This window comes from Trichoderma camerunense (assembly GCF_050948025.1).
Source record: "Trichoderma camerunense strain CBS 138272 chromosome Unknown V8C40scaffold_16, whole genome shotgun sequence".
Lineage (NCBI taxonomy): Eukaryota > Fungi > Ascomycota > Sordariomycetes > Hypocreales > Hypocreaceae > Trichoderma > Trichoderma camerunense.
This window is the reverse complement of record NW_028145354.1, coordinates 177,794-200,325: the sequence shown is the minus strand read 5'-3', so window position 1 is coordinate 200,325 and position 22,532 is coordinate 177,794. Positions and strand designations below refer to the sequence as shown.

The window sequence follows — 22,532 nt, the reverse complement described above, 5'->3', positions numbered from 1 at the left end:
GGGGTTTGTTTGTTTCAACGGTTCCAAGTTTCCCCCAGCCAGGATTCAGCACTAAACCTATTTCTCCTATTTGCCTTGCCAAGCCGGCATCCAAGTTGCCATTTTTCCAGCAACACCATTGCGAGCTTTAGAAAGGTATCGCAAGTTCGACGAGATTAGAGAACACAACGACCGAATTCCTATCTCTCAAACGGCAGTATTGTGCTGCTCTATCATTTCCGGTCATGTCGCAAGAGATGGACCAGATTCCGACTGAAGCGACCCACTCATACGGTGTTTGTATGTAGATCCGCTCGACACGGTCTCAACAATGCTTGAGCTTCCTTAGCTCTAGGCACGCTTATGGCAGATTACAGGCATCGTTGCCTGGACTACAAATGTAGTTTAGCCACGTAGCTCTTCAGATGACCAACAGCAATCTGCATATGCTCCGGGTAAAGAATGTTGAGCCTCAAAGCTCTCATGCGACTCGATGGTGAATACGGGCGATGCAGACAGATCAGCCTGCATTTCTCAGTCGTGATGATCAAGTCACCAAAGAAATCCCATCGCTCTGAACCCTGTCTCCCAGCAATGTAACAAACATCCAGGCTGCTCTGGAGAGGTCATCAGTTACATCGCCAGATTTTACAATTTTGATCCGAGACTGCGAGAGGACAAAGCCCCCGCATGAGACCTGAGTGATGCGAACACCTGGATGGAACAGATTCAGCGCCATGTGATGATCTAAATGATTCGCCAAAGCTTCCATCAGAGGGTACGATTGTCCTTCTTTATTCTTTAGCCACCCCCACCCGTCGTCCATGTGCGGACCGGCGAGCCTGCGCCGTTCTCGGTCGTCATGTTCCCATGATGGTGTATTCGCAGATGTTTTAGAACCTGTCCTCTTAGATTTCAGCAACGTCTTCCCAGCTCGTAGGAAGCGACGCAGATCTGATGCCGAGATGCATATTTCCATACTCCGTAGTCCAGGAGCAGATGCCTCGTCATCCTCATCGTCGTCGTTGCCTAGATCCCCGCTTAAAGGAAGGACAGCTTCTCGGCCTTTGTCTGTTACCGGCGCATTGAACGCTAGAGTTAACACAAGATCGGACTCTGCTCGGGGCAGTCCAGTTTCCTGAATCCAGCCTTCTAGTACGCCGACCAAGGTTCGAGTGCCCAAGTTCAGTTTAGTGACACGGCAGTCGAACGTTGTTGACAGCCATTCTCCGATGACTGCCTTGAGCGGCTGAGGCATTCGAAGGAGCAGCAGAGGCAGGCGAAGGAACTGGCTGCTGCCAGCCTCACCAATCTCAGGCTGGTCTATGTCCATGCTCCACATTGAGGCAGCTGGAGTGGTGATAGCCTTTTGTTTTTGTGAGAATCCAGGCAGCAACAGTGCGACATAGGCAGCATTCTCATGCCGCAGCTCGATCCAGAGTCCCTTGGCCTGCTCATCTGACAGCTCACCCCAGCTGTCGGAACTTTTGTCACCCAGAACATCGGTTGCCTGAAACCAACGAAAAGTCACGGCCTTGAGCGGTCCAACCTGGCCCATTGGCGTGTCCGTGGCCTCGAGCCCAATTTGAACCCCGCGAACCACATCGCCGACCAGCGTGTCACGGAGCCGGTGAGCAAGTCGGTCAAGGCGAGCCTGGTCGAGCTTCTGAGTGCCGATATAGAGCGGAGACACGCGGTGAGTCGAAAAAGTCGTGTTGAAGAACTGCGGGACTTGAATTTGAACAGAATCGCTGTCCTGGGCTCGCTCAGATGCAGTTTGTTGTTGAGCAGCAGCGGGCCCAGCAGTTTGAGCCTTTTGGCGCGCCATGTTGGGAAGCGCGTTTGTGTAGGCAGAATGGTTCAATATCAGGTAGAGGCTATTCTTAGGGGCGGTTCGTCATTATTCAACGCGTTGCTCGGCCATTCATATGAGAAAAGACGGTTCAATGTGAGTTGAGTAAAGGGCAGTGCATTTCATTCACTGGAGCAAGATTGAACCAAGGGTGAGTGAGAGGTGATGACTAATCACATGGCACCTCTCGTCGACGCAAGATTGAGATTGAGCACTTGCTCTTCTACTCCGATTCTTCTCGCACTGTTTCAGCATTCCTTTTTTTTTCAATGTCATTTTCGTATGAAATACTCTTTTTATTTCAATCCAGTAACTCTTTCAAATTCCCCTCAGAAATGCGCATCTTCTCGGCAACTCATCATCTCGACTCTGGGACCGCATCATCATTGCCTTACGTCTCACTGACCCGTCAGAATGAACACTCTCAGCCAGAAGAGAAAGTGAATGCAAAAGTGATATAAAAATATCCAACAGCCTAATCTCACGACTACATTGCTTGATTCACTTTGGCCTCCAAAACTGTTCGGTGCTGGTTAATGACCACTTACCTCGGTGTACACGAACAACTCCGAGACAGGCATTAACCGCAATGATGCTGTATTTCGTTCACCGGCCCAGCATTGCTCCTTCTTTGTAAGAATATAAGTATATATATCTGTCTCCTTACCGCTCTATTGTTCATCATACTATCCATAAACCAAATCACAGCTTGTCGCCAAATACCACATCTCACCACTATACAACTCGTCTAACCAACTTCATCATGGCCGCTGAACTTCCTCCAGAAGAACCTCCCCCAAATTATCGGTCTGAGGCCCACGATATTTACTTGGGAAAAAACCTCCGGCTTGCCGATCCAGTCTTCTTCCCAGCCTCTATGCGTTCGAAGCATGACATGAGGACAATAGAAGAGGAGCTTGCCCGTGAAATGGAAGAGGAGCCCGATGGACCTCGAGAGTTCACAAAAGATGTCATGGTCCTTTGGGGTTGGGGTATATGTACACGATGGCCTCCAGGAGGCTCAGTTCCACGGCTCCAAGACTACGAAAAGTCCATGAATGCAATGACTGCTGACATATACAAGAATTGGAAAGAAATCCAGTCTTTGGTCAGAAACCATGAGGATGCCATCCACGACCGGATCCTCCGCTTCTCTCTAGGTATAGAGAAACAAGAGACCCGAGATACAAACATATTGTATGCTGGCATACAACAAAGTTGGAAACGCACCGTCAAGACATTCAACGACTGTGCCGACGACATCAAGATGTTTATGAAGTCTGACTCTATCGAATCCGATTTTGAGATTGACGTCCCTAACTACCCTGAGCATGAGAAGACTCGAAGGCTCCCCTTTTCCTTCATGTGCGAATACTTCTTGATGGGGTATATACATCGTCCGGAAGATGGCCGAAATCACTATGTTGCCCATTATTCCCATCGTTACAACTTTTTCAACGACCAACCACATGAAGAGGAGCCTAAGCGGTGCGAATGTGAGTGCCTGGGCGTTCAATGCAATGATGAGGAGTCACGCGAGTTTTATAAGAAACAACGGATCTTGTTCTTGGCCCCTCACATAGCCTCGTGCGAGTTGCAGGATCCTGATTGTCTACTTTCTTTCATCTACTATCGAGGCCGGCTACATCCGTCTGTGTTTGCAAAAATGGACAACGATATGACCTTCATTGGCAGACGAACTAATCATCTGACAGGCCCCTTGATCCCAAACCGTATGGTCAGCTTCGACGTCTCCGGATCTGGTTCTGAAAGGGGATATCGTCCAAAATTGTGGAAAGGGTGGGCTAGTCGTCCGAATCCTGAAATTTCGGGCGAGAGCGAGGAAGAATATGATCGTCTTTGGCATCAAGGCCAGTTATTTGGAGCATCTGAAGCATGGATCATGCTCCAAAGCCAGCGAGCTAATTATCACTACCTTAGGCACCTCCTCGGGTTCATCTGCCGCGAGGCAAAGCTCCCCATCACGACGCCCAAACCGCCAGGAGAGCAAGAACGCATATTTCGCAGTTCAATAGCCTCAATCGAAGTAACCAAACAGAGGGCTTTGGCCAATTGGTTCGATTTTACTAAGCAGCAGGCTTTCCTCCCCCCACCGATACAAATCTCCCCAAGATACTTGCAAGATCTCGAATTTAAGATGGAAGTCGCTGACAAACATATCCAGTCGCTCTTCAGCGACCCAGGGTATTTCTTTGACTGTATTCATACACTCAAAGAACACCATTGGGCAAATATCGAAATACAGGGGGACGAGACAAAGGTCAATGAACGTGGCCCTGCTTCCATATACATTAAGAAATACGTGGAGGAGGATTACCGACATGTTCTTTATTTTGATCTCATCAGGGGCGTGCTAAGACGATCCATCTTCGAATTCTACATGTGGCACTCCATCTACATCCGCATTCAGGAATTCCAAGTCACGATGAGAAAATCGTTCAAAGACTACGGCAAAGAAGACGAGTCTGATACAGACGGAACCAAGATGCTCCAGCGGCCTCCGATTTTTCTCTCTGACAAGGCGGAACGTGATCACGCCGTACTGGCAGAACAATACCTGTCTCTAGTTGTTTTACTGCGGTATGATGCCGTCTTTTTCATCAACGAGTTCCGCAAGAAAGGTATTCATGCTGGTGATCACACAGGTTTTGAAGTGGCTACTGTCGATCCACCCAATGAGGGAACTCAAAGCCGCCAAAATACCATAGATAAGAAGCACTATAGAGCGCGGAGTCTGCTCTGTTGGCCGAAATTCAGGAATCAATGGCTCCTCATTGACGAATACTCAGCAGATGAGATTCTTCGAATGTTCTTCTTCAACAGCATGGACAACTTCCTATCTGACGCTTTGAACTGCACAAACTGCGGAATCACCGAGGCGGCAGGCTATCTCCAAGCAATGTCCCGGGCCCACGATCCGGACAGCACGAAACACATCTTCACAGACTTGATGGACGACACAATCGACAATCTCAACCTTCTATCCTCTCTTGCCGACCACCTGGAGTGTTTGTGGCCTGCCATGGATAAAGTCGGTGGCGCAGCCGTGAGGGAGGGCGTCCGCCGAGAGTATTATGACTTAGGATGCAAAGATATTTCCATCAACTTTCTGGATTTTGACGACTTTGACTTTGAAAAGAAGATGCCCGTGAAGCGCTTGAAAAGGCTCTTTCTCTTCTTCGATGAACTGCAGGGCTTCAAGGATGAATTAATCTCGATGGGACATGCCAAAGGCGATCTGAAGAGGTTCGGAGCCTCGCTGCTCTGTAAGTTTATATACCCCCAGAACGACGAAGGGGAGGACTTCAAGGCCAATCAAGAAGCAATTTCCAGACTCGAAAAGGCAATGGGCGTATCTGGATCCGATTACGTTTTTAGCGTGAAAAAGACGCCTATCAACCTGGATGAGAAGACTTCAGGCAAGGGAGCCAAAGTCCAGCTCGTGAGTCAGCCCTTAAGCTATCGCAACGTTGCGGCTCGTGAGAAGGAGCGCCAACAACAAAGAGATGCCTTCAACGAAGCGTTACTGGTGAACAGAGATACCATGGCAGAGATGTGCAGGTTCAATCCGCGATGGGCGACGTCACTTCACTCTGCTCTCGAACAATTCCAGATCCCGCCCGCTCTGGTAGACCTTCTGGCCGATGCTCTAGCCAGCATTTCTATCCAGCCAACCCCAAACGCTCCCGACGGCCAGCCCAAAGGCATTATAAAGAAACGCAACTGGGCCACGCTAGAAGCAGTCTATAACATTCACGGCAGCGCAAATGCAGCCGTTTCCTACGCTCAACTCAAGCTTGCGATGATGGCATTGGGATATAAAGAGGATCTCAGCGGGGGGAGTCACATGAGATTTGTCAGACTGAACGGTAGGTGGCCCCATGATGTGCTGCCAAAGGGTGAGAACGTTATTATTGCGCGAACACACGGGGGGAGCATGCTGCAGCGGCCAAGGGGAATGCGATGGATTGGGGAAGGAGATTCTGTGAGAGGGGGTTGACTTTTGACTTTATTCAACAGTGGTACGTGAAGGGATGAAGGATATTTGTTTGATTTACTGTGCATTTAGTTATTCGTTATAGTTCGGAAGGTTTGTATCTGATTAGGGTATTGTCTTCCGTGAGTAGTATAGATAAGCGTAGGTATGTTCATCTCAACATGTTCATACAACTCAACGTTAGCAACAATAAACTCTCAGTTATCCATCACTTGGCTCGTCATCACATCATGTTTCATCCAATCAAACGTATCGAAAAGCTCAAGACTAAGGTCAAGCTGCATGTCCTCCATCGCTTCCGGCCGCCAACTCATGTTCTCGTTCGCCGCGTTAAGAACGTGATCCAGCACACGCCTCATCACGGCGCTGGCCGTCGCACACAAATCGCTGTTCGGCCTAGACGGGTCAATCCACTCGAGAAAGCCGATGAGGAGGCTGAGATGCTGGATGATGTTGGATCGTGTTATCGAGGGGTTCTTCGGATGACTTCCCTTGAACGTGGGGTTGAGGAGCTCCATGCAAAGGATACCACCGCTGGGAGTTGCAAAGGCCATAACCTAGAAGCGCCACACAACTGCGTAAGTAAAATATGTCTAGGCTTGGAAACAAGAGTTGTGGAAAAGGGGGAACTTGTTTGTCTCACCAGCCACTCAAAGTCATTCCTAAAAGGGGCAAAGCGGTCCTTGTGAGTCCAAAACAACAACGTCAACGAGACAAGCTTAAAGGCAATGAGCAATATTCCACCTTCGTCGACTTCCCCATGCTTCGATAGCATCCTTTCGATGAGGAAAAGGTTTTGCAGCTGCTCTAACTGCAGCAATATTCGCGCAAAGATCATATTCACGTTGGAATCGGGATCGGCAAAATCAGCGGGATTGTAGGCTAAGGACGCAGGAAATTCCTTCACGGCCTCAACGTGCCGGTCCTTGAGATCCCTGCAAAACATGAATATAGGTCAGCGGGGCTGGACGGGATAGAAGTGCGAGTACCGAGGGGGAGTGTGTGCTTACCGAAGAAGAGCGCCGGCAACTTTCTGTCTGGCTTTGCCTATTCCAATCTCAACCAACTCATCTTGTATAAGCGCTATGATGTATCTCGCTCGAGTGAAAGTAGCAGAATACATCTTCCCGCTCGTATTCCATCCGTTCTCATCCAGTGATTTCACAGCCTCCCTGAGAGCCTCTCCCCCCTTGAGCAGATCTTCGTCTCGCAAGTCCAGGGGAAGGGGGGTAAACGCATAACGATGAGAGAGTCTGGGTGGCCGACCCGTGAACAAGACTGCGTGCTTTTCCCCGACAAACATCTGCGCGAAAAGGCGCCGTCGAGACTCAGAGGCCAATGACGGCACGTACGATGGAGAATTCGACTCGGCATGCATACCTAGGAATGTTGCCAAAGCCACCGACTCTGCTCCGCTCCTCCATGTGGAATAGCCTGTTCTGTCAGCTGCCTGCTTGCACCGTATATCGGAGGGTTTGGAGTCATAAATCACAACAGCAATATAAAGGAGTCCACTTACTAGCATCTCCCGCGTGGATGGATTCCAGCGTGCTTCGCCGCTGTGCAAGCTGAGCTAACAGGCTGTTCGCCGACGCAAATCTCCTACTCAAGTCCATGCAAAGACCGAGGCAGACGCGAGATATCTCTAGCCATTCCTCTTTTGCTGAAGCGTTGTCAAATCCTTCCTGAGATCTGCTGATATACGAAAAGGATAGTTCACCGTAGCCAAAGATGAGCCCGAGTGACTCCCACCTCAAGTTGGGCCCCGTAAATTGACCGATCCATTTCTCAGGATCTGGTTCACCCTCTATGAATGGCTTGGTGGTGTTATCGCTCAAGAAAACGGCAATGTCTTCTAGTTGTGAATCCACGCGGCAATTTCCGAGATATGAACCGAACCTTTCGTGTATATCCGAGAGCACACGTTGTGCCGTCACCCTAAGCCAACCATCTCGGAAGAATGGAGAGTCCTTGATAATCTCAAATTGACCAGTATTTGGTGATGGGATGCCCCTAAGCACAACAAGGCACATCTCTTTTGTAGGCGAGCAGAGGTACCTTGGAATCTGATCGGGGTTCTGTCTTAGCCTGGTGTTTGTTGGCTGGGGTAACCAGGCGTGGAACCCCTGAAGCATGGAAAGACTATTCTCGGTCTCCTCAAAGACTGACGAATAGCTGGTGAAGCCCAGGTACCCTGATGCCTGGTCCAAAGGTGTAGATGCCCTATCCGACGGCAGATGACCCCCTGGAGTCGTCGTCACCGAAGGAGCGAAGTCATGGTTGATTGATTGGTGACGGTGTCCATTAGGATCAACTGGTGACTCAATGGAATAGACGCGATGATGAGTTTCCAGGGGTGATGACGACACCTTTGTGCTGCTACCGTGAATATCAATGTGAGCTTGCCGCCGGAACTCTGCACGGCGAAGAGCTCGGTCGTCCTCGGCGGACCCAAGCCGATGACCCGGCGACGGACCGGCCGTCCTCGGAGCTCCATGCTGGTTCACGGGAGCGCGTGTTGTTGCCTGATTCGATAACGGCCGCTTCCTAGGGACTGAAGAGGTATAGACACACTCTGCTTCCTGCCCTCTGTCAATGCATCGCTTACAAACAGGTTGTCGGTGGTCACAAGCCACTTTCCGGGATCTGCAGTTGTCACAAGCCACAGGACGCCCATTGGGTCTGCGGAGTGACATCGGAGGCGATGCTGACAACGCAGCCATTTAGCCCGGGGGTTATATATATCGAGGGGGAAGTTTTCAATGCACAATATCCGTTTTCGGGAGAGATTGTGCTGAAAAAAGCAATAAAGTCGCGAGTATGAAAGGTCATTCAAGAAGTCGGATCTCCTAGCCGGCTTCGGGCTCGGTCTCGGCTGGAGAAAACCAGTCAGCTCGGAAACACTAGTTTCGAGTTTAGCCAGTACGCGCCATAACAAGGGCGTATGAGTGGATCAATATAGCCACCCCGAGCCAATCGGGAAGATAATGGCCCTATGATGACCTCCGGTCGACTTATACGACAAGTCCGGGGGCTATGATGATTCGAGTAAGAAATCAAATATGCTTTGTGATGGACGGTGGATGACTCAGGAGTCGGGATGGTCAAGCCGAGCTTGCGTGGCTTGAAGAAATCCACACGTGTGAGAATCCCTGGAGTCCGGTGCTCAATAAGGTTTCTTAGAGGAGCTGACTGGAATTACTTGGGCACGTAGATATATGTATATATAGACGTAGGCCTTCCTCCTCTAGTGATTTCGATCTCATCAGCAATTAGCAACATAAGCTTACATTTAAACCATCGAACAAGCTTTCACCATTATTCAAAGTCTGAACTTTACCGAAACACCTCTTCGACATCTCACACATCGACTCCACATCGACAACATAAATATACATACACAATTCTCTTTTGAATAAATCGACGTCTCAACTGCTACAAAAACACGAGAAAATTCATAAATCACCCTCAACAATCATAAGAATCTACCAGCCTTACGACTACAACACACATCCAAACAACATGCCTCTCCGACTCTCATCAAAGAAATCGACTCCTGTCGCTTCCAAGCCCGAAGCAATGTCGTCCGAAGTGACCTTGGTCGGCGAGTCAAATACAATGTCCGAAAAACAAGCTGCAGCTGGTAAAGACCCCAATATCTATGCCTAGATAATCCATGGCAACAAGACTTACACCGGTATTTCTATAGGTCCCTCCAACAAGGAAAAGAAAATGACTTGGAAGGAAGCCCAGGAAGCTTGCAGGAAGGAGCAGAGCTGGACAATTCTGGTAAGTAGTCTACTTATTTACCCATGCTACTCATTCTACAGGATTCTTTTTAACACGTTATACAGGCTCAACACTATGCCATGCGCTAAGTGTAGCATAATGCGATTCAGAGTCATCAAAAGACGACTTTTTTCATCCTTTTACAAATGTTTCATTACGATTTACGATAGTGTTGCGCCTTTGATTTGATTTGGAGATGGACCCGATTGCCCTACACACTTCTGCTATATAATAGGAGGATAACTACACTTGTGTGGAAACCTTTGACCCAAATAGCTAGAATAGATACCCTTGGGAGATTTAGAAAAGTTCTTTTGTTTCATTTTATCTTTTCATACTTGATCATTGATCGCAATACATTATTTTTTTTTTCTCCTTTAGTTCAACATGTAATACCAAAAAAACGCTGTCTCATCCTTATTCTGAGTGATCCCTTTGTACAAGTACTCATCATAGCCTCCAAATTTGAATCCGTATTGCCTGTAGAAGTAGCATGCGGCAACGTTGTTTGATTGTGATTCCAGCCGAATACCAGCAACTCCCAGCTGACGAGCCCACTCGACCACTTTATCCAGCAGCTTTCTACCATAACCGTGTCCTCGGATGCTCACATCCAGCACGATGAAGCGAACCTCGACCATGTTGTTCCAAGACTTTGCTGCATGTACGTATCCGTAAACTCTTTCCTCTTCTACTACGGCAAAGAGAACACTATCGGGCTCTTTGATATTCTCAAACTCAGACTCGTCAAATCCGAAATCCTTTTTTGTAACGGCAATCGGATTCGTGGTAATCTTTTCGCCCAGGGCAAGGGCTTCGTAGGGTTTGGCCACTTCGGCAGATATCTCAAAGGAGAAGTCTCTGCCCGAAACGTCGTCCTTTGTAAGTCTAGTGGCTCGTCGTATTTCCATAGCGTGAACACGATGCGACTTGTTTGTTTAAGCTTAAAAGTCGAATGGGTTTCTTCAATGAGTTTGCAGTACCAGGTTCCATTCATCAATGAGCTCCGTGTACCAACAGCTGAGTATGTACAATGTTCGTGCATGGGTAGCTTGGTTGGCTAGCCGCAAATAGGCATATAATGAACTACTTTCTGCGCCAACGGTGAGTGACTCAGACCGAGCTGGATATTACTTCTCAAACCAGAACTCCGATCCCACCTTTGTTTCATTCATCATGAAGCGCTGGCATTTTGCATTGCCAAGATGAAAATTTATATAGGTATTGCTGGTATCCGAGAATCCATATTGTGATTCGGACTGAGGCTCGGATACAACTAAAGTCAAGCCGAGAGATTAGTATTCCGTGATACCCACAGCCGGGGCGCATAATATGGAGATTCCGAGACTCCAGGAGGCTAAAAAAATCGATCTCGTTTATTCTCGTTTACTCTTTATTTTTTAGATCGGCAGGGCGAATCTCTTAGTCTATTACATGCACTGCTCGGACTCGGTGCAAGCCTCATGTAAGTGAATGCGGAGGGTTTTGACTACGCACTCGTGGACCACTAGACCAGACTATTCATGACATTACAAGCGACCTACATGGAAAATACTTGATTGACGTCCTTTGTTTCATTTGTATTTTATTTCTCTTCATTTATTATGAGCCTCAAGATGAACCACCCCGTAGCAGTTCCAGAAATACTCATGCTGAGAGATCAAGACCACGGCGGGGCCGTTCCGCAGAGTGGGGCGCGCCAACAGCAAAATTCCGCGCTTTGGGTTAGCTATCTTATCGCCAACAGAAAAAAAAAACTTACACTACCTTATTGCTGCGAGTGTCTGTGATATCGCTGAAAGCGCATTTCCATTCGCCTAACACTACAGCCACATAATACCGATCCAATGGGTCCTTCACTCCCCTCGCGGAAGCGGAAAGAAGTTTCCGAGGTTGTCGAGTCTGACGACGAATTCGACGGCGCTGAGCTCGAGGGCATCTTGTCGCAGAGCGAAGACGACGACGACGATGTTGAGGATTCGCAGTCAGAGGGCGAAGAGCCCGAACTCGACGAGGACGAAGACGAGGATGAGGACGAGGATGAAGAGGATGATGTGCGGAGCGGCGACGAAGAGGGCGAGGGAATCAATGGCGAGTCCAATTCCAAGAACAAGCCAGACGTCGACGGCGAGGCAGACGATGAACCCAACTACAGAGTCGTCAAGGACGCCAACGGAGGCGTGCGCTACGAGTACGCAGAGATAGATCCAGTCTACGACAGCGACGACTCGGATGCCCAGGGCCCGGTCAACACCATCGGCAACATTCCGCTCTCCTTCTACGACTCCTACCCGCACATTGGATACGACATCAATGGCAAGAAAATCATGCGGCCCGCCACTGGCGAGGCTCTCGATGCCCTGCTGGACAGCATTGAGCTTCCAAAGGGCTGGACTGGCTTGACTGACCCTGAGACGGGCAAGCCGCTGAACCTCAGCCAAGAGGAACTGGAGCTTCTGAAGAAACTGCAGATGAACGAAGTCCCCAGCGACGACTACGATCCCTACCCAGTATGTCTTTTTCATCCATCTCTAGGCTCGCATGAGTGGCAGCTAACACAGTCTCACGCAGGACATGATCCCCTACTTCACCAGCATCGAGGAGAAGATGCCCCTCAGCGCCGCCCCAGAACCCAAGCGACGATTCGTCCCCTCAAAACACGAAGCCAAGAGGATAGCCAAGCTGGTGCGCGCCATCAAGGAAGGCAAGATCCTGCCCTACAGGCCGCCCGAGCCGGAGACGGAGCAGGAGGACAAGTACTACGACATCTGGGCCAACGAGGAGCCCCAGGAACGACATGTGATGCACATCCCCGCGCCCAAGCTGGCGCCTCCGGGCTACGACCTCAGCTACAACCCTCCGCCCGAGTACCTGCCCACCGCGGAGGAGAAGGACAACTGGGAGAAGCTCGACCCGGAGGAGCGGGAGAAGGAGTACCTGCCCAGCAAGTTTGACGCCCTGCGCAAGGTGCCCGCGTACGGCGAGTTCGTCAAGGAGCGGTTCGAGCGCTGCCTCGACCTCTACCTCGCGCCGCGGGTGCGCAAGAACAGGCTCAACATCGACCCCAGCTCGCTGCTGCCCAAGCTGCCTCGCCCCGAGGAGCTGCGGCCGTTCCCGACCGTGTGCCAGACCATCTTCAAGGGCCACACGAGCCGCGTGCGCACCGTCGCCTTCAGCCCGGACGGCGAGTGGATCGCCTCCGGCAGCGACGACGGCACCGTCCGCATCTGGGCGCTCAACGGCCACCAGGAATGGAGCGCCCAGCTCAGCTCGGCCAACGAGCCGGAGCCCGTCAACATGGTGCGATGGCGGCCCAGCAAGGACACCTTCATCCTGGCTGCTGCCGCGGGCGAGGACCTCTTCTTCATTGCCCCGCCCATCGTCAGCGATGCCACCGAGCAGGCCAGCCGCGATGTCCTCGACGCCGGCTTCGGCTACGCAACCAACGGCTCCTCCGCTGCCGCAACCACCGCCGACGGCGCCAAGAAGGAACCTCCGGCCAAGTGGTCTCGCCCCAGCGCGTCCCTCGTCGCAAAGGGCGTGCTCCTCAAGTTCGCCGTCCGCTCCGCCATCAAGACCATCAACTGGCACCGCCGCGGCGACTTCCTGTGCACCGTCTCCCCCACCGGCCAGCGCAGCTCCGTCATCATCCACACGCTCTCCAAGCACCTCAGCCAGGTCCCCTTCCGCAAGCTCCCCGGCCTCGCCCAGACGGCCCAGTTCCACCCGTCGCGCCCCTACTTCTTCGTCGCCACCCAGCGCATGATCCGCTGCTACGACCTGCAGCGCCAGGAGCTCGTGAAAGTCATCCAACCGGGCGCCCGCTGGATCTCCTCCATGGACATCCACCCGGGCGGCGACAACCTCATCGTCGGCTCCTACGACCGCCGCCTGCTCTGGCACGACCTCGACCTGTCCAACCGCCCCTACAAGACCATGCGCTTCCACCCGGAGGCCATCCGCGCCGTCAAATTCCACCGCGGCCTGCCCCTCTTCGCCGACGCCAGCGACGACGGCTCCCTGCAAATCTTCCACGGAAAGGTCGTCGGCGACCTCATGGAGAACGCCACCATTGTCCCCGTCAAGATGCTCCGCGGCCACAAGGTCGACAAGAAGCTGGGTGTCATGGACGTCGACTGGCATCCAAAGCACCCCTGGATTGTCAGTGCCGGTGCCGACATGACGTGCAGACTATGGGCGTAAAGGAGAGAAAAGGGAATAATGGAGAATATCATTGTTTGTTATATAGTTTGGGTTGCAATGCGGTAATAAAAGTGCGTAGATTTGCTATCATTTCTAACGAAAGGGTTTCTTGTGCTTGTTATGTCTGTGTGTATTGTGTGCTAGAGTGAGCCAAGCTACCTAAGTAATACGGCATGTCCCTGTCACATCATCTCCATCACGTCTAAGTAGAGAAGGATTGATCCTATCTCTTCATACAATGGAGTCGTAAAATGAATCCTCATAAAACATTAAAGGAATGTAAACGATTCGTATTACCATAACATCAAACTGAATTCCATTCATCATTGGCGGTCCTCAACCGCCTTTTGTGCCAAACCTATCCTCCCCCTAATTCATAAAAAAGGAAAAAAGAAAAGAGCAAGTTCCGTGCTATCTCTCTACATCGTACACTTGACGAACCACATTCCCTGTGGTCATCCCACCTTTCCTTTCCTCCATCTCCAGCAAATGTAAACGTGCGTTTCTAGAACGCTTTACAATTCCTTTCGAAGCTTCTCGCCCTTCTTCTTGGCTTCAGCCTCAGCCTTGGCAGCCTCCTCTCTAGCGACTTCACTGCCAATGTGCAGCTGATCGGCGACCCATCTCCATGTATCCCTGGCCGTTTCTCCGAGCTTAGCAAAGACAGTGCCTCCGGGAGAAGAGGATCCATATCTAAAGTAGGTAGATTGCTTGCGGGCTTCGGCTCTGAGCTCGTCAATCTTGGATCCCTGGGGAACGGGGACTCCGTAGCTGTCGAGATAGGATTTCAGCTCGCTCTCCGACCACGTGTCGAAGGCGTTGTGCTTAGCGGCAGCCGTGACAGAGGCAAGGTAGCTAGTAGCAGAGGCATACTGAGCACCGCCAGCAGTTGAAGCAGATGAATAGGCAGATTGGGCAGCGCTAACAAGGTCCTCGCGGGTGGCGTCCTTCTTCTTGGCTGCGGCCTTTGCGGCGGCATTGCCGTTATTGATGAGATAGTTCTTCAGGTTGTCATAGCTGTAGTCATCAAAGTTCCACGCCTGCCAGCCAGTGGAGGCTTTGTGTGCGTGCTTTCGAACAAGAGCTCGAAGCTCATCAGACTTGCTGGCCTGGGGAACAGGGATACCGCGGGCATCAAGATAAGACTTGAGCCGGCTATCCGACCACTTGTTAACAGCCTGGTTGAAAGCATCCTGGGCGGCAAGCGAAGCGCTGTCAGTCGCCTTGGCATATTGATTCTGAGCGTTGGAGGTAGCAGCACCAAAGTAGGCCTTGGCGCTAGCACCAACAGTATCACCGAGAATATCAGCGCGGTGCTTCCGAACGAGGGCTCGAAGTTCATTGAGTTTGGTGCCTTGGGGGACAGGGATTCCATTCTTGTCGCAAAACTCCTTGAGCTGAGATTCGCCCCAGGCGTCAATAATTGTGTCAGTGAGGTATGTGTAGGCAGCCTGAATCTTGGCGGCAGCACTATCAGCCTCGTTCTGGGCCCTCAGATAGGCAAGGCGAGAGTTGCGGCGAACCGAAGCAATCAGCTTGTCTCGGTTAGTTGGCTGAGGGGCAGGGAAGCCGTGAGTGTCAAGCCACTCCTTGAGATCAGACGTGGACCAGGTAGAGTACAGCCAGTCGCCAGGATAGGCAGCGGTTTCACCGGCCTTTTCTGCGAGAGTTGTATATCCCTCGCGGGCTTTCTGAAGCAAAGTATCACGAGTACGCGGTTGAGGCACTGCAAGTTGAAGCCAAGGTTAGCACATATTCATACTTTTTCGGCCGCCATTGGTGATTGCATACCTGGAATGCCATTCTTATCACAGAAAGACTTGAGCTGAGACTCGGTCCAGGTATCGAGAATCCAGTCCTTGACACTGGTCCATGCAGAGTTGGCAGAGTCTTCAGTTTCATACCAGTTGGCCTTGACCTGGGAGATCAGGCTGTCCTTGTTCTTCTGAGCATCCTTGGCCGCATCACTGCCTTTAGCTTGCAGATATGCGCTTAGCTGAGAGGTATCCCAGTTATTGTACGGCTCCACAACATAGTCGTTCCAGTTCTTGGAAACAAGATCCTCCAGATCCTTGCGGTCAGCTGGAGTCGGGTAGGGGATGTTCTGGTCGGACAGCCATCGCTCAAGCTCCGTCTCGTGCCACTTGTTGTAGACTGCGTCCCCTATTGTCAGCTTAAAGTCAGACGCAAATTCATCAAACGCGGTTCGTATAACAAAACCTACCTGTCTTGGAACCGGGGAACCAGTTGCTGGCTGCAGCGCCCGACACGGCGAGCCCCACGAGTAGGACGTCTCGAAGGCGCCACATGATGCAACCCAGTGAAACTTTGAGGTGTCCACAATGTGTGATGAGTATATTCGCAGCTCAACTGCACACGCGTTCTGCTGGTGCTGATATTCCGAAGGTTGAAGGGGTTATAGGTGGTGATCGTATGTTGTTTCAAAGGGAAGAAGGAAGAGAGAAGAAAACAGAGAAAAGATCGAGTTGAAGAACAATGACGTTAATAAGAGGGTGAATGGTGGAATCTCAAGGTTCTGCCAGCTGTAAGAGCAAAAGATGAGGTAATGCCAGACACTTCCATCACGTCACTTCCATGACACCAAAGCTCCACGAAGGCACATTCACAAGCTTTTGGCGACCACAGGTACCGTCACCACGTGTGTACATGCCAATTGCGCTCATTGTGGCTGCACAAACGCGTACCCAACAGCACCCGATACATGATGGACACGCACTAAGCTTTCCCTGAATTGTCTGCTTGCAAGATCGAAGTTGAGATCGAGATAATCCGGGCCAGTTAGCGTCCAAGAGCTTGACTTGTATCGCGATCACAATGACGTAGTGGTAGCTTGCTCTGCAATGTGGGGAAACAAAGACGGAAGCGACAAGGAGAAAACGGTCCGGGATCAGCTCCGCCACTGTGTGTGTAACTGCTACCCTGGACAAGGACGGGGATTCACAAACAGGTTGGAAGTGGTTGGTTTAAGGTTAAAAAACATGGATATTAATGGTTGGCTCTTTTATGTAAGGGGAGATGGGCTAAAAGATCATGTTATACATGAGATTGCATGTGTTTCAACACCATGTAACACTGTCGTGGTTTACAAACCGGCCCCGTACCGGCGTCTCATTACAAAGGGGTCACTCTGAATTAGTACTAAGCATATACGCAATACTGCACGCAACACAAGGAATCAGACATGAATGACACTCGTCAATTGGTTTCGCAATACTCTATTCGCTTTGCTAAAGAGGCACCTGTCTCTAATCTACTGAGAACAACATGCCTCCGCCAGGAATATCGTCACATGCTTCCTCCCAGGCTTTGACTTTTTGTCCCTCTATGCCAATTACCACGCCCTTGTCAGACGCCAGCCGCCCAGAGCATCCTTGTGTGCAAGCACAGCACATGCTTTACCATCCCATGATTCTCTGCCGCAAGTATGAAAAGTAGATTATGCGTAAAAGTTGACAGTCTGAAGCCATAAACATTAGAAAACTGCAACAATGAAATACCAACAGGAGCTCTTGTCTTGCGACGGGAACAACTTACATCCTTCTTCTTAGCCTGCACCTCGGCAATGGCGTCAACGTAGTGCTCGTGGCCAATCTGGTTCTTCCCTGATCGCAGGGCAATCATGCCGGCCTCAACGCAGACGGCCTTCAACATGGCACCACCAAACTCATCCGTGCTTCGAGCCAGTTCGCCCCAGTTGACTCCGGGGTCAACCTTCATCTTGCGTGAGTGAATCTTGAGAATCTGTGCTCGGGCCTCCTCGTTCGGCAGAGGGAACTCAATCTTTCGGTCCAGACGGCCAGATCGTAGCAGCGCAGGGTCGAGCACGTCGACTCGGTTAGTGGCGGCCAAAACCTTGATGCGGTCGTCAGATGCGAAACCATCAAGCTGGTTAAGCAGCTCCAACATGGTTCGCTGGACTTCTCGATCACCGCTCTTCTCGCTGTCGAATCGCTTGGTGCCGACAGCATCAAGCTCGTCGATGAAGATGATTGCGGGAGCCTTCTCCTTTGCTAGGGCGAAACAGTCGCGAACAAGCTTGGCACCATCTCCAATGAACATTTGCACAAGCTGAGGTCCTGCAAGCTTGAGAAACGTTGCCTCTGTCTGAGCAGCGCAGGCTCGGGCCATTAGAGTCTTTCCGGTACCGGGGGGACCGTACATCAGAGCGCCTATCGTGATTCGCGTTAGTTAGTGTCATGCTAAAAAAGAAGTAGCATCGCAAACAAAAACTTCCTTGACATGTCGTACCTTTGGGTGCCTTGATACCAATCTTCTTGAACCGTTCTGCCTCCTTCATGGGCCAGACAATAGCCTCCACCAGCTCCTCAATCTGCTTGTCTAGACCTCCAACATCGGTGTACTGTTCTGTTGGCTTCTCGTCAACCTCCATAGCCTTGACTCGGCTGTCATACTCGGCGGGCAGTGTGTCCAAAACGAGGTATGAGTCTTTGTTTACACCAATCAGGTCACCAGGCTTGAGCTTATCCGAGTCGACAAGACCGATCAACGGCAGGAAGATGGTCTGTCTCGTGGAGGTCTTGATGACGGCTGACTTGCCCACTCGTGTGGCATCGAGATCGATGTTGGCTCCCTCCTCAGAAGATTCTGCAGTGGGATCTAGGTCTAGCAGCTCGACAACATTTCCTACAAGATAAGGAAGTTGCCTGCACGCATCCATCACGGGTTAGCCACATGACAAATCGATTGGTGGGCAAAACAAGCAAACCAGCCAGCCAGCTCCCCCATTTTTGCATGTTGCTCAGAAGACTTGCCTGTTGTTTGCGATCTTATCCATGTTTTCCTTAATCTTCTCGCCCATGGCGGCCTTCTCATGTGTTAACCTCGAAAGCTCGCTCTTCATGATCCGAGAGTCGTTTTCGAGTAATCGCTTTCGGGTCTGGATGTCTTGTGTGCTCAGGCTGAGGATTTCGTCATCGAGAATATCTTCCTTCTCCTCCGCATCCTTCATCTCGTCGTCTCCATCGGTAACGGTGGCCTTCTTGCCATTGTTTCCTCTTCTCTTCTCCTCCTTCTCCCGGCGGTCGAGGTCATCGAGCTCTTCGAGGGTCGACATGGTGGCAGCAGGCCCTCAGCTGGAACTGAGTCGAAGCTGGATAGATCGGCGGTTGCGAGAGTATTGAGGGTATGGACAGGGGAGTCGTGCAGAGGAAGGATTGGAAATACAAGTAAACAATGGATATATCGGGGTTGGCGCTGTGTAGAATGCAGTAGAAGGAGTGTGGCTCCGGTAGTTGCTGGCCAGCTTACAGGTTGAAGCTGCAGGGCAGCAAGCAAGTCGAGTCGCGCGCAATCAGTCTGGGTGCCTGGTAGCATATGCGGCAAAGTACTGCAGGGTACCTGCTGGGGACTGTTCAGCAGTCAGCTGCGCATCAGGGTGCCCCTCTGTACATGCAGGTACTTTGATGACAATTTCATCCTCGGAGCGGCGGCTAATTGATCCGAGACCAGCCCATTCGGGTGGGACCTTGAAAGTTCAATGTTCGCATGTCAAGATTCTGGTCCAAATCGAGTCGTCAGTCGACCCAGATCTACACAAGTAGGCTTCCCTCGCCATAATCTGCCTCGATTACATATTGCATACAGAAGCTGATCAGCGCAGAATGACCAGAATACTAAGCCGGGCGGCTCGGCCGTGCTTGCGACGGCTCAGCGTAGAAGCGACACACGTGCGAGGGGCTTTTGCTCACAACTTCTCGACATCAGATGCTCAACATGCATCGCCCGGCCTGCGAGCCGTCCCCGAAGGCGCCCAACCGCCAATTGACTTTGCTCCCGCGACGAAACCGCCCAGCGCTCGACCAATTGATACCCGAAAGAGTCAGATGATCCGAACCTACACTTCACTCCTCCGCACTACGCCCCTCATCCTGTTCTTCCAGCACAGCAATCTCACAGCAGTGGAATGGGCTGCTGTAAGGAGAGAGTTGAAAAAGGCCCTGGATGGAGTTGCACCCATGACTGCTGCGCCGGGCGCCGAACCTCTGGACTTGTCTCCGAGAGTACAGCTGCAAGTGTTGAGGACCAACATGCTGAACGTGGCGCTGAAGCTGGTGGAATTCTACAATCCCGAGGTCGCGGCCTCATCGACATCTACAAAACGAACGTCCAAGGGCCCCGTTGTTCACGATCTGTCCGAGGCTGCTTATGAGCAAGTCAAGAACGCTGAAATCTCACCTGAGTCCGCCTATGCTCAGATTGAGCCTCTCATGGTTGGTCCCTTGGCCGGCCTCATTATTCCTGCCGTGTCTCCAGTGCACGTCGCAGCGGCACTCAGCGTCCTCGCTCCGGTCCCCGGAAAATTCCCTGCGCCTACACGGAAGAAGAACCCCGGATACTACGACCCCATTTTCCAGAACGGCCTCGCGAAGTTGATGCTGATAGGAGGACGCATCGAAGGCAAGGTCTTTGACCAGGCTGGTGTCCACTGGGTCGGTGGTATTGAAGGCGGCATTGACGGTCTCCGCGCCCAGCTCGTGGCTATTCTGCAGGGTGCTGGTTTGGGCATCACATCCACATTGGAGGGCGGCAGCCGCAGTCTGTGGCTGGCTTTGGAGGGACGAAAGGAGCAGCTGGAGGAAGAGTCAAAGGGAGAGGCGCCTGCATCTTCTTAGATGTGTGTATGATGGAAATGAACAAGATTTAAAAAGAATAAGAAAAGACAGCGGTTTGGATATAGGGCTGTAAAAAGTATTATACATGTACACTATGGAGGATGTATTCATAGAAATGAGCAAAGAAAGCCATTGAAACATGTGTGTGTTTTTATCTGAATTGCGAATGTAGATGGAGCTCATGGACACATTCCAAACTATAGTGGGTGATCTCTTCTATTTGTTTTTGTTTTTTCTTCGGCAAGTTTCATAGACGCTGAAATGAGCTCCAAATAAGATTCTCACGCGAATATACATACTTTAGTGTTTATTTCTTCACTCTTGATGATCATACACTTACTTATAAGACGTCTATTCCATCCATGTAAGCCAGCCTCATCTATGTAATCGCTATGTGCTCCATACTAAATCCCACTTGAAGCTAGACCCTATCCCACCCCCAAAAATCCCCACCAACAATCACCCTCCAGCGCCCATCAAGCCCTGTAAGCTATAGCTGTAGCTCATCCCAGACCCGCCGTTTTAGGTAGCAGCTCGACCCTTGCACCCCGAAAAAACATCCAATCGCAACAGGCTCATGTGATGCCCTTGCCCAAAACCAACCTCCACTCTAAACAGCATGCATATGCATTCGTCTCTCTCTCGTTGTCCCTCTCCTCCAGAAAAGGCATCTGTGCCCTCGCAGTTCCAGCAAAAGCCCTCACTCGACAGATCTTCCACAGAATCGCATGCCTCAATAATAGCAGCCGTATCGTTCTAGCCATTCATCTTGTCTTTTCCTCATTCGCTCCTCTCCACCTCCTCTCGACATACATATCTCTCCTCTCCCTTCAAAACACCATACAACAGGCCATCAGCAAAACCAAAACCACAACCATGGATTTCGCACCCTACCAATCCTCACCCCCCGAGCACGCCCGCTCCCCAATCTCCTCCCCCCGCGCCTCCGCCGACATCTCCCGCCGCCCATTCTCCCCCTCCGCAATCGCCTCCTCCGCCCGCAGCCCGCCTCCCCTCCAACACCCCCAACCCCAGCGCGCCTGGAGCGGCGACCTCGACGGCGCTGCCAGCGCTCACGGCGCATTGTCCGGCAGCGGGCTCTGGGGCTTCGGCAGCGGTAGTGCTGGAGGAGGGACGCCCATGCCCGGCGCATATCCCGCCGAGATCAGCGAGTTCGATACGAGTCTGGGCTTGAGGCTGGATTACGAGGCCTGTTTGGCGTATTTGGCGTTTCCGCCGGTTGGGGCTGTGATACTTCTGATTTTGGAGAGGAATAGCGACTATGTCAGGTATGTATATATATAAATGCTGCTGTCTTTGTTCTGATCTTTGAGAGAGCGCATTGAGACTAACACCGAGTCTGTAGATTCCACGCCTGGCAGTCTGCCCTCCTCTTCACAGCCGTCATGGTCTTCCACGTCCTACTATCTTGGTCTTCGTTCCTAAGCTGGCTCATCTTCATTGCCGACCTTGTCCTCATCGGATTCCTTTCCTTCAAAGCATATCAAGACGCAGAGATACTGGACAGGTTAGTAATCCAGTCGATCAACACCTAACACCTCAAGATATCTAAGCTAACAATCCAAATCACAGGTTCGAGGTTCCCTTCTTCGGAAGGATAGCTAGCAGATTCCTAGACGACGAGTAGAGCATTTACATATTTCTTTTTTTTTCTCTGGTTTGGCGGGTTGGTACGGTACGGTTGGTTTTTGGTTTTGGCTCTCATTATATTGATGTTATTGGACCCTGTTTTGATACATGTTCTGTCCTTACTACTTATACCCCTTCCTCGAGGTTTCTCTGGCTGAGCATGACCCAATTGAATTGCCCGTCATATTTCTTATCCCTCCTTGCATATAAAAATGTCGAGACGTTTCGAGGGTCCTCATAATTACATCGTCTGCCTTCAACGAGACAAAGTACAACCTCTTACATGAACATGTATATAAAGTAATTCTAGGCTCGCTCAGTTGAGTGGGTATACATACGGTATAAAGCATATCATCATGTCAATTCGGCATACATTTGCCGTTTTCTA

At 51.0% G+C, this 22,532-nt stretch overlaps 9 protein-coding genes across 9 annotated transcripts; 5 read left to right on the top strand and 4 right to left on the bottom strand.

Moving 5' to 3' along the window:
- Window positions 1-129: 129 nt before the first annotated feature.
- Window positions 130-1,937, bottom strand: V8C40DRAFT_68122 (kinetochore complex Sim4 subunit Fta1-domain-containing protein). The gene has a single exon (XM_083223302.1). The coding sequence runs from the start codon at window positions 1,805-1,807 to the stop codon at window positions 527-529; it is 1,281 nt and encodes a 426-aa protein (XP_083070081.1). The 5' UTR covers window positions 1,808-1,937; the 3' UTR covers window positions 130-526.
- Window positions 1,938-2,594: 657 nt separating this feature from the next.
- Window positions 2,595-5,852, top strand: V8C40DRAFT_281411 (uncharacterized protein; the record flags this gene model as incomplete). The annotated part of the gene is made up of 1 exon (XM_083221604.1): window positions 2,595-5,852. One exon carries the CDS (start codon window positions 2,595-2,597, stop codon window positions 5,850-5,852), a length of 3,258 nt encoding a protein of 1,085 aa, XP_083070080.1.
- A 47-nt stretch (window positions 5,853-5,899) lies between these two features.
- Window positions 5,900-8,669, bottom strand: V8C40DRAFT_252314 (Zn(II)2Cys6 transcription factor). The gene is made up of 4 exons (XM_083217369.1): window positions 7,369-8,669; window positions 6,860-7,283; window positions 6,493-6,784; window positions 5,900-6,406 (listed from the first exon to the last, which is right to left on the bottom strand). The coding sequence occupies exons 1-4, from the start codon at window positions 8,570-8,572 to the stop codon at window positions 6,047-6,049; spliced, it is 2,280 nt and encodes a 759-aa protein (XP_083070079.1). The 5' UTR covers window positions 8,573-8,669; the 3' UTR covers window positions 5,900-6,046.
- A 455-nt stretch (window positions 8,670-9,124) lies between these two features.
- On the top strand, window positions 9,125-9,936 carry V8C40DRAFT_252311 (uncharacterized protein). The gene is made up of 3 exons (XM_083217368.1): window positions 9,125-9,492; window positions 9,559-9,638; window positions 9,704-9,936. Exons 1-3 carry the CDS (start codon window positions 9,372-9,374, stop codon window positions 9,725-9,727), a joined length of 225 nt encoding a protein of 74 aa, XP_083070078.1. The 5' UTR covers window positions 9,125-9,371; the 3' UTR covers window positions 9,728-9,936.
- Window positions 9,851-10,814, bottom strand: V8C40DRAFT_252310 (GNAT family N-acetyltransferase). The gene has a single exon (XM_083217367.1). The coding sequence runs from the start codon at window positions 10,547-10,549 to the stop codon at window positions 10,016-10,018; it is 534 nt and encodes a 177-aa protein (XP_083070077.1). The 5' UTR covers window positions 10,550-10,814; the 3' UTR covers window positions 9,851-10,015.
- Window positions 10,815-11,406: 592 nt separating this feature from the next.
- On the top strand, window positions 11,407-14,173 carry V8C40DRAFT_281407 (ribosome biogenesis protein ERB1). The gene is made up of 2 exons (XM_083221603.1): window positions 11,407-12,148; window positions 12,210-14,173. Exons 1-2 carry the CDS (start codon window positions 11,486-11,488, stop codon window positions 13,839-13,841), a joined length of 2,295 nt encoding a protein of 764 aa, XP_083070076.1. The 5' UTR covers window positions 11,407-11,485; the 3' UTR covers window positions 13,842-14,173.
- A 183-nt stretch (window positions 14,174-14,356) lies between these two features.
- On the bottom strand, window positions 14,357-18,936 carry V8C40DRAFT_276594 (uncharacterized protein; the record flags this gene model as incomplete). The annotated part of the gene is made up of 6 exons (XM_083220865.1): window positions 14,357-15,567; window positions 15,633-15,995; window positions 16,066-16,167; window positions 17,360-18,031; window positions 18,111-18,526; window positions 18,635-18,936. The coding sequence occupies 6 exons, from the start codon at window positions 18,934-18,936 to the stop codon at window positions 14,357-14,359; spliced, it is 3,066 nt and encodes a 1,021-aa protein (XP_083070075.1).
- A 463-nt stretch (window positions 18,937-19,399) lies between these two features.
- On the top strand, window positions 19,400-20,634 carry V8C40DRAFT_252302 (mitochondrial 54S ribosomal protein uL10m). The gene has a single exon (XM_083217366.1). It carries the CDS (start codon window positions 19,484-19,486, stop codon window positions 20,492-20,494), a length of 1,011 nt encoding a protein of 336 aa, XP_083070074.1. The 5' UTR covers window positions 19,400-19,483; the 3' UTR covers window positions 20,495-20,634.
- A 458-nt stretch (window positions 20,635-21,092) lies between these two features.
- Window positions 21,093-22,507, top strand: V8C40DRAFT_252300 (DUF4870 domain-containing protein). Its single transcript, XM_083217365.1, has 3 exons — window positions 21,093-21,783; window positions 21,861-22,022; window positions 22,088-22,507. The coding sequence occupies exons 1-3, from the start codon at window positions 21,371-21,373 to the stop codon at window positions 22,140-22,142; spliced, it is 630 nt and encodes a 209-aa protein (XP_083070073.1). The 5' UTR covers window positions 21,093-21,370; the 3' UTR covers window positions 22,143-22,507.
- Window positions 22,508-22,532: the final 25 nt, after the last annotated feature.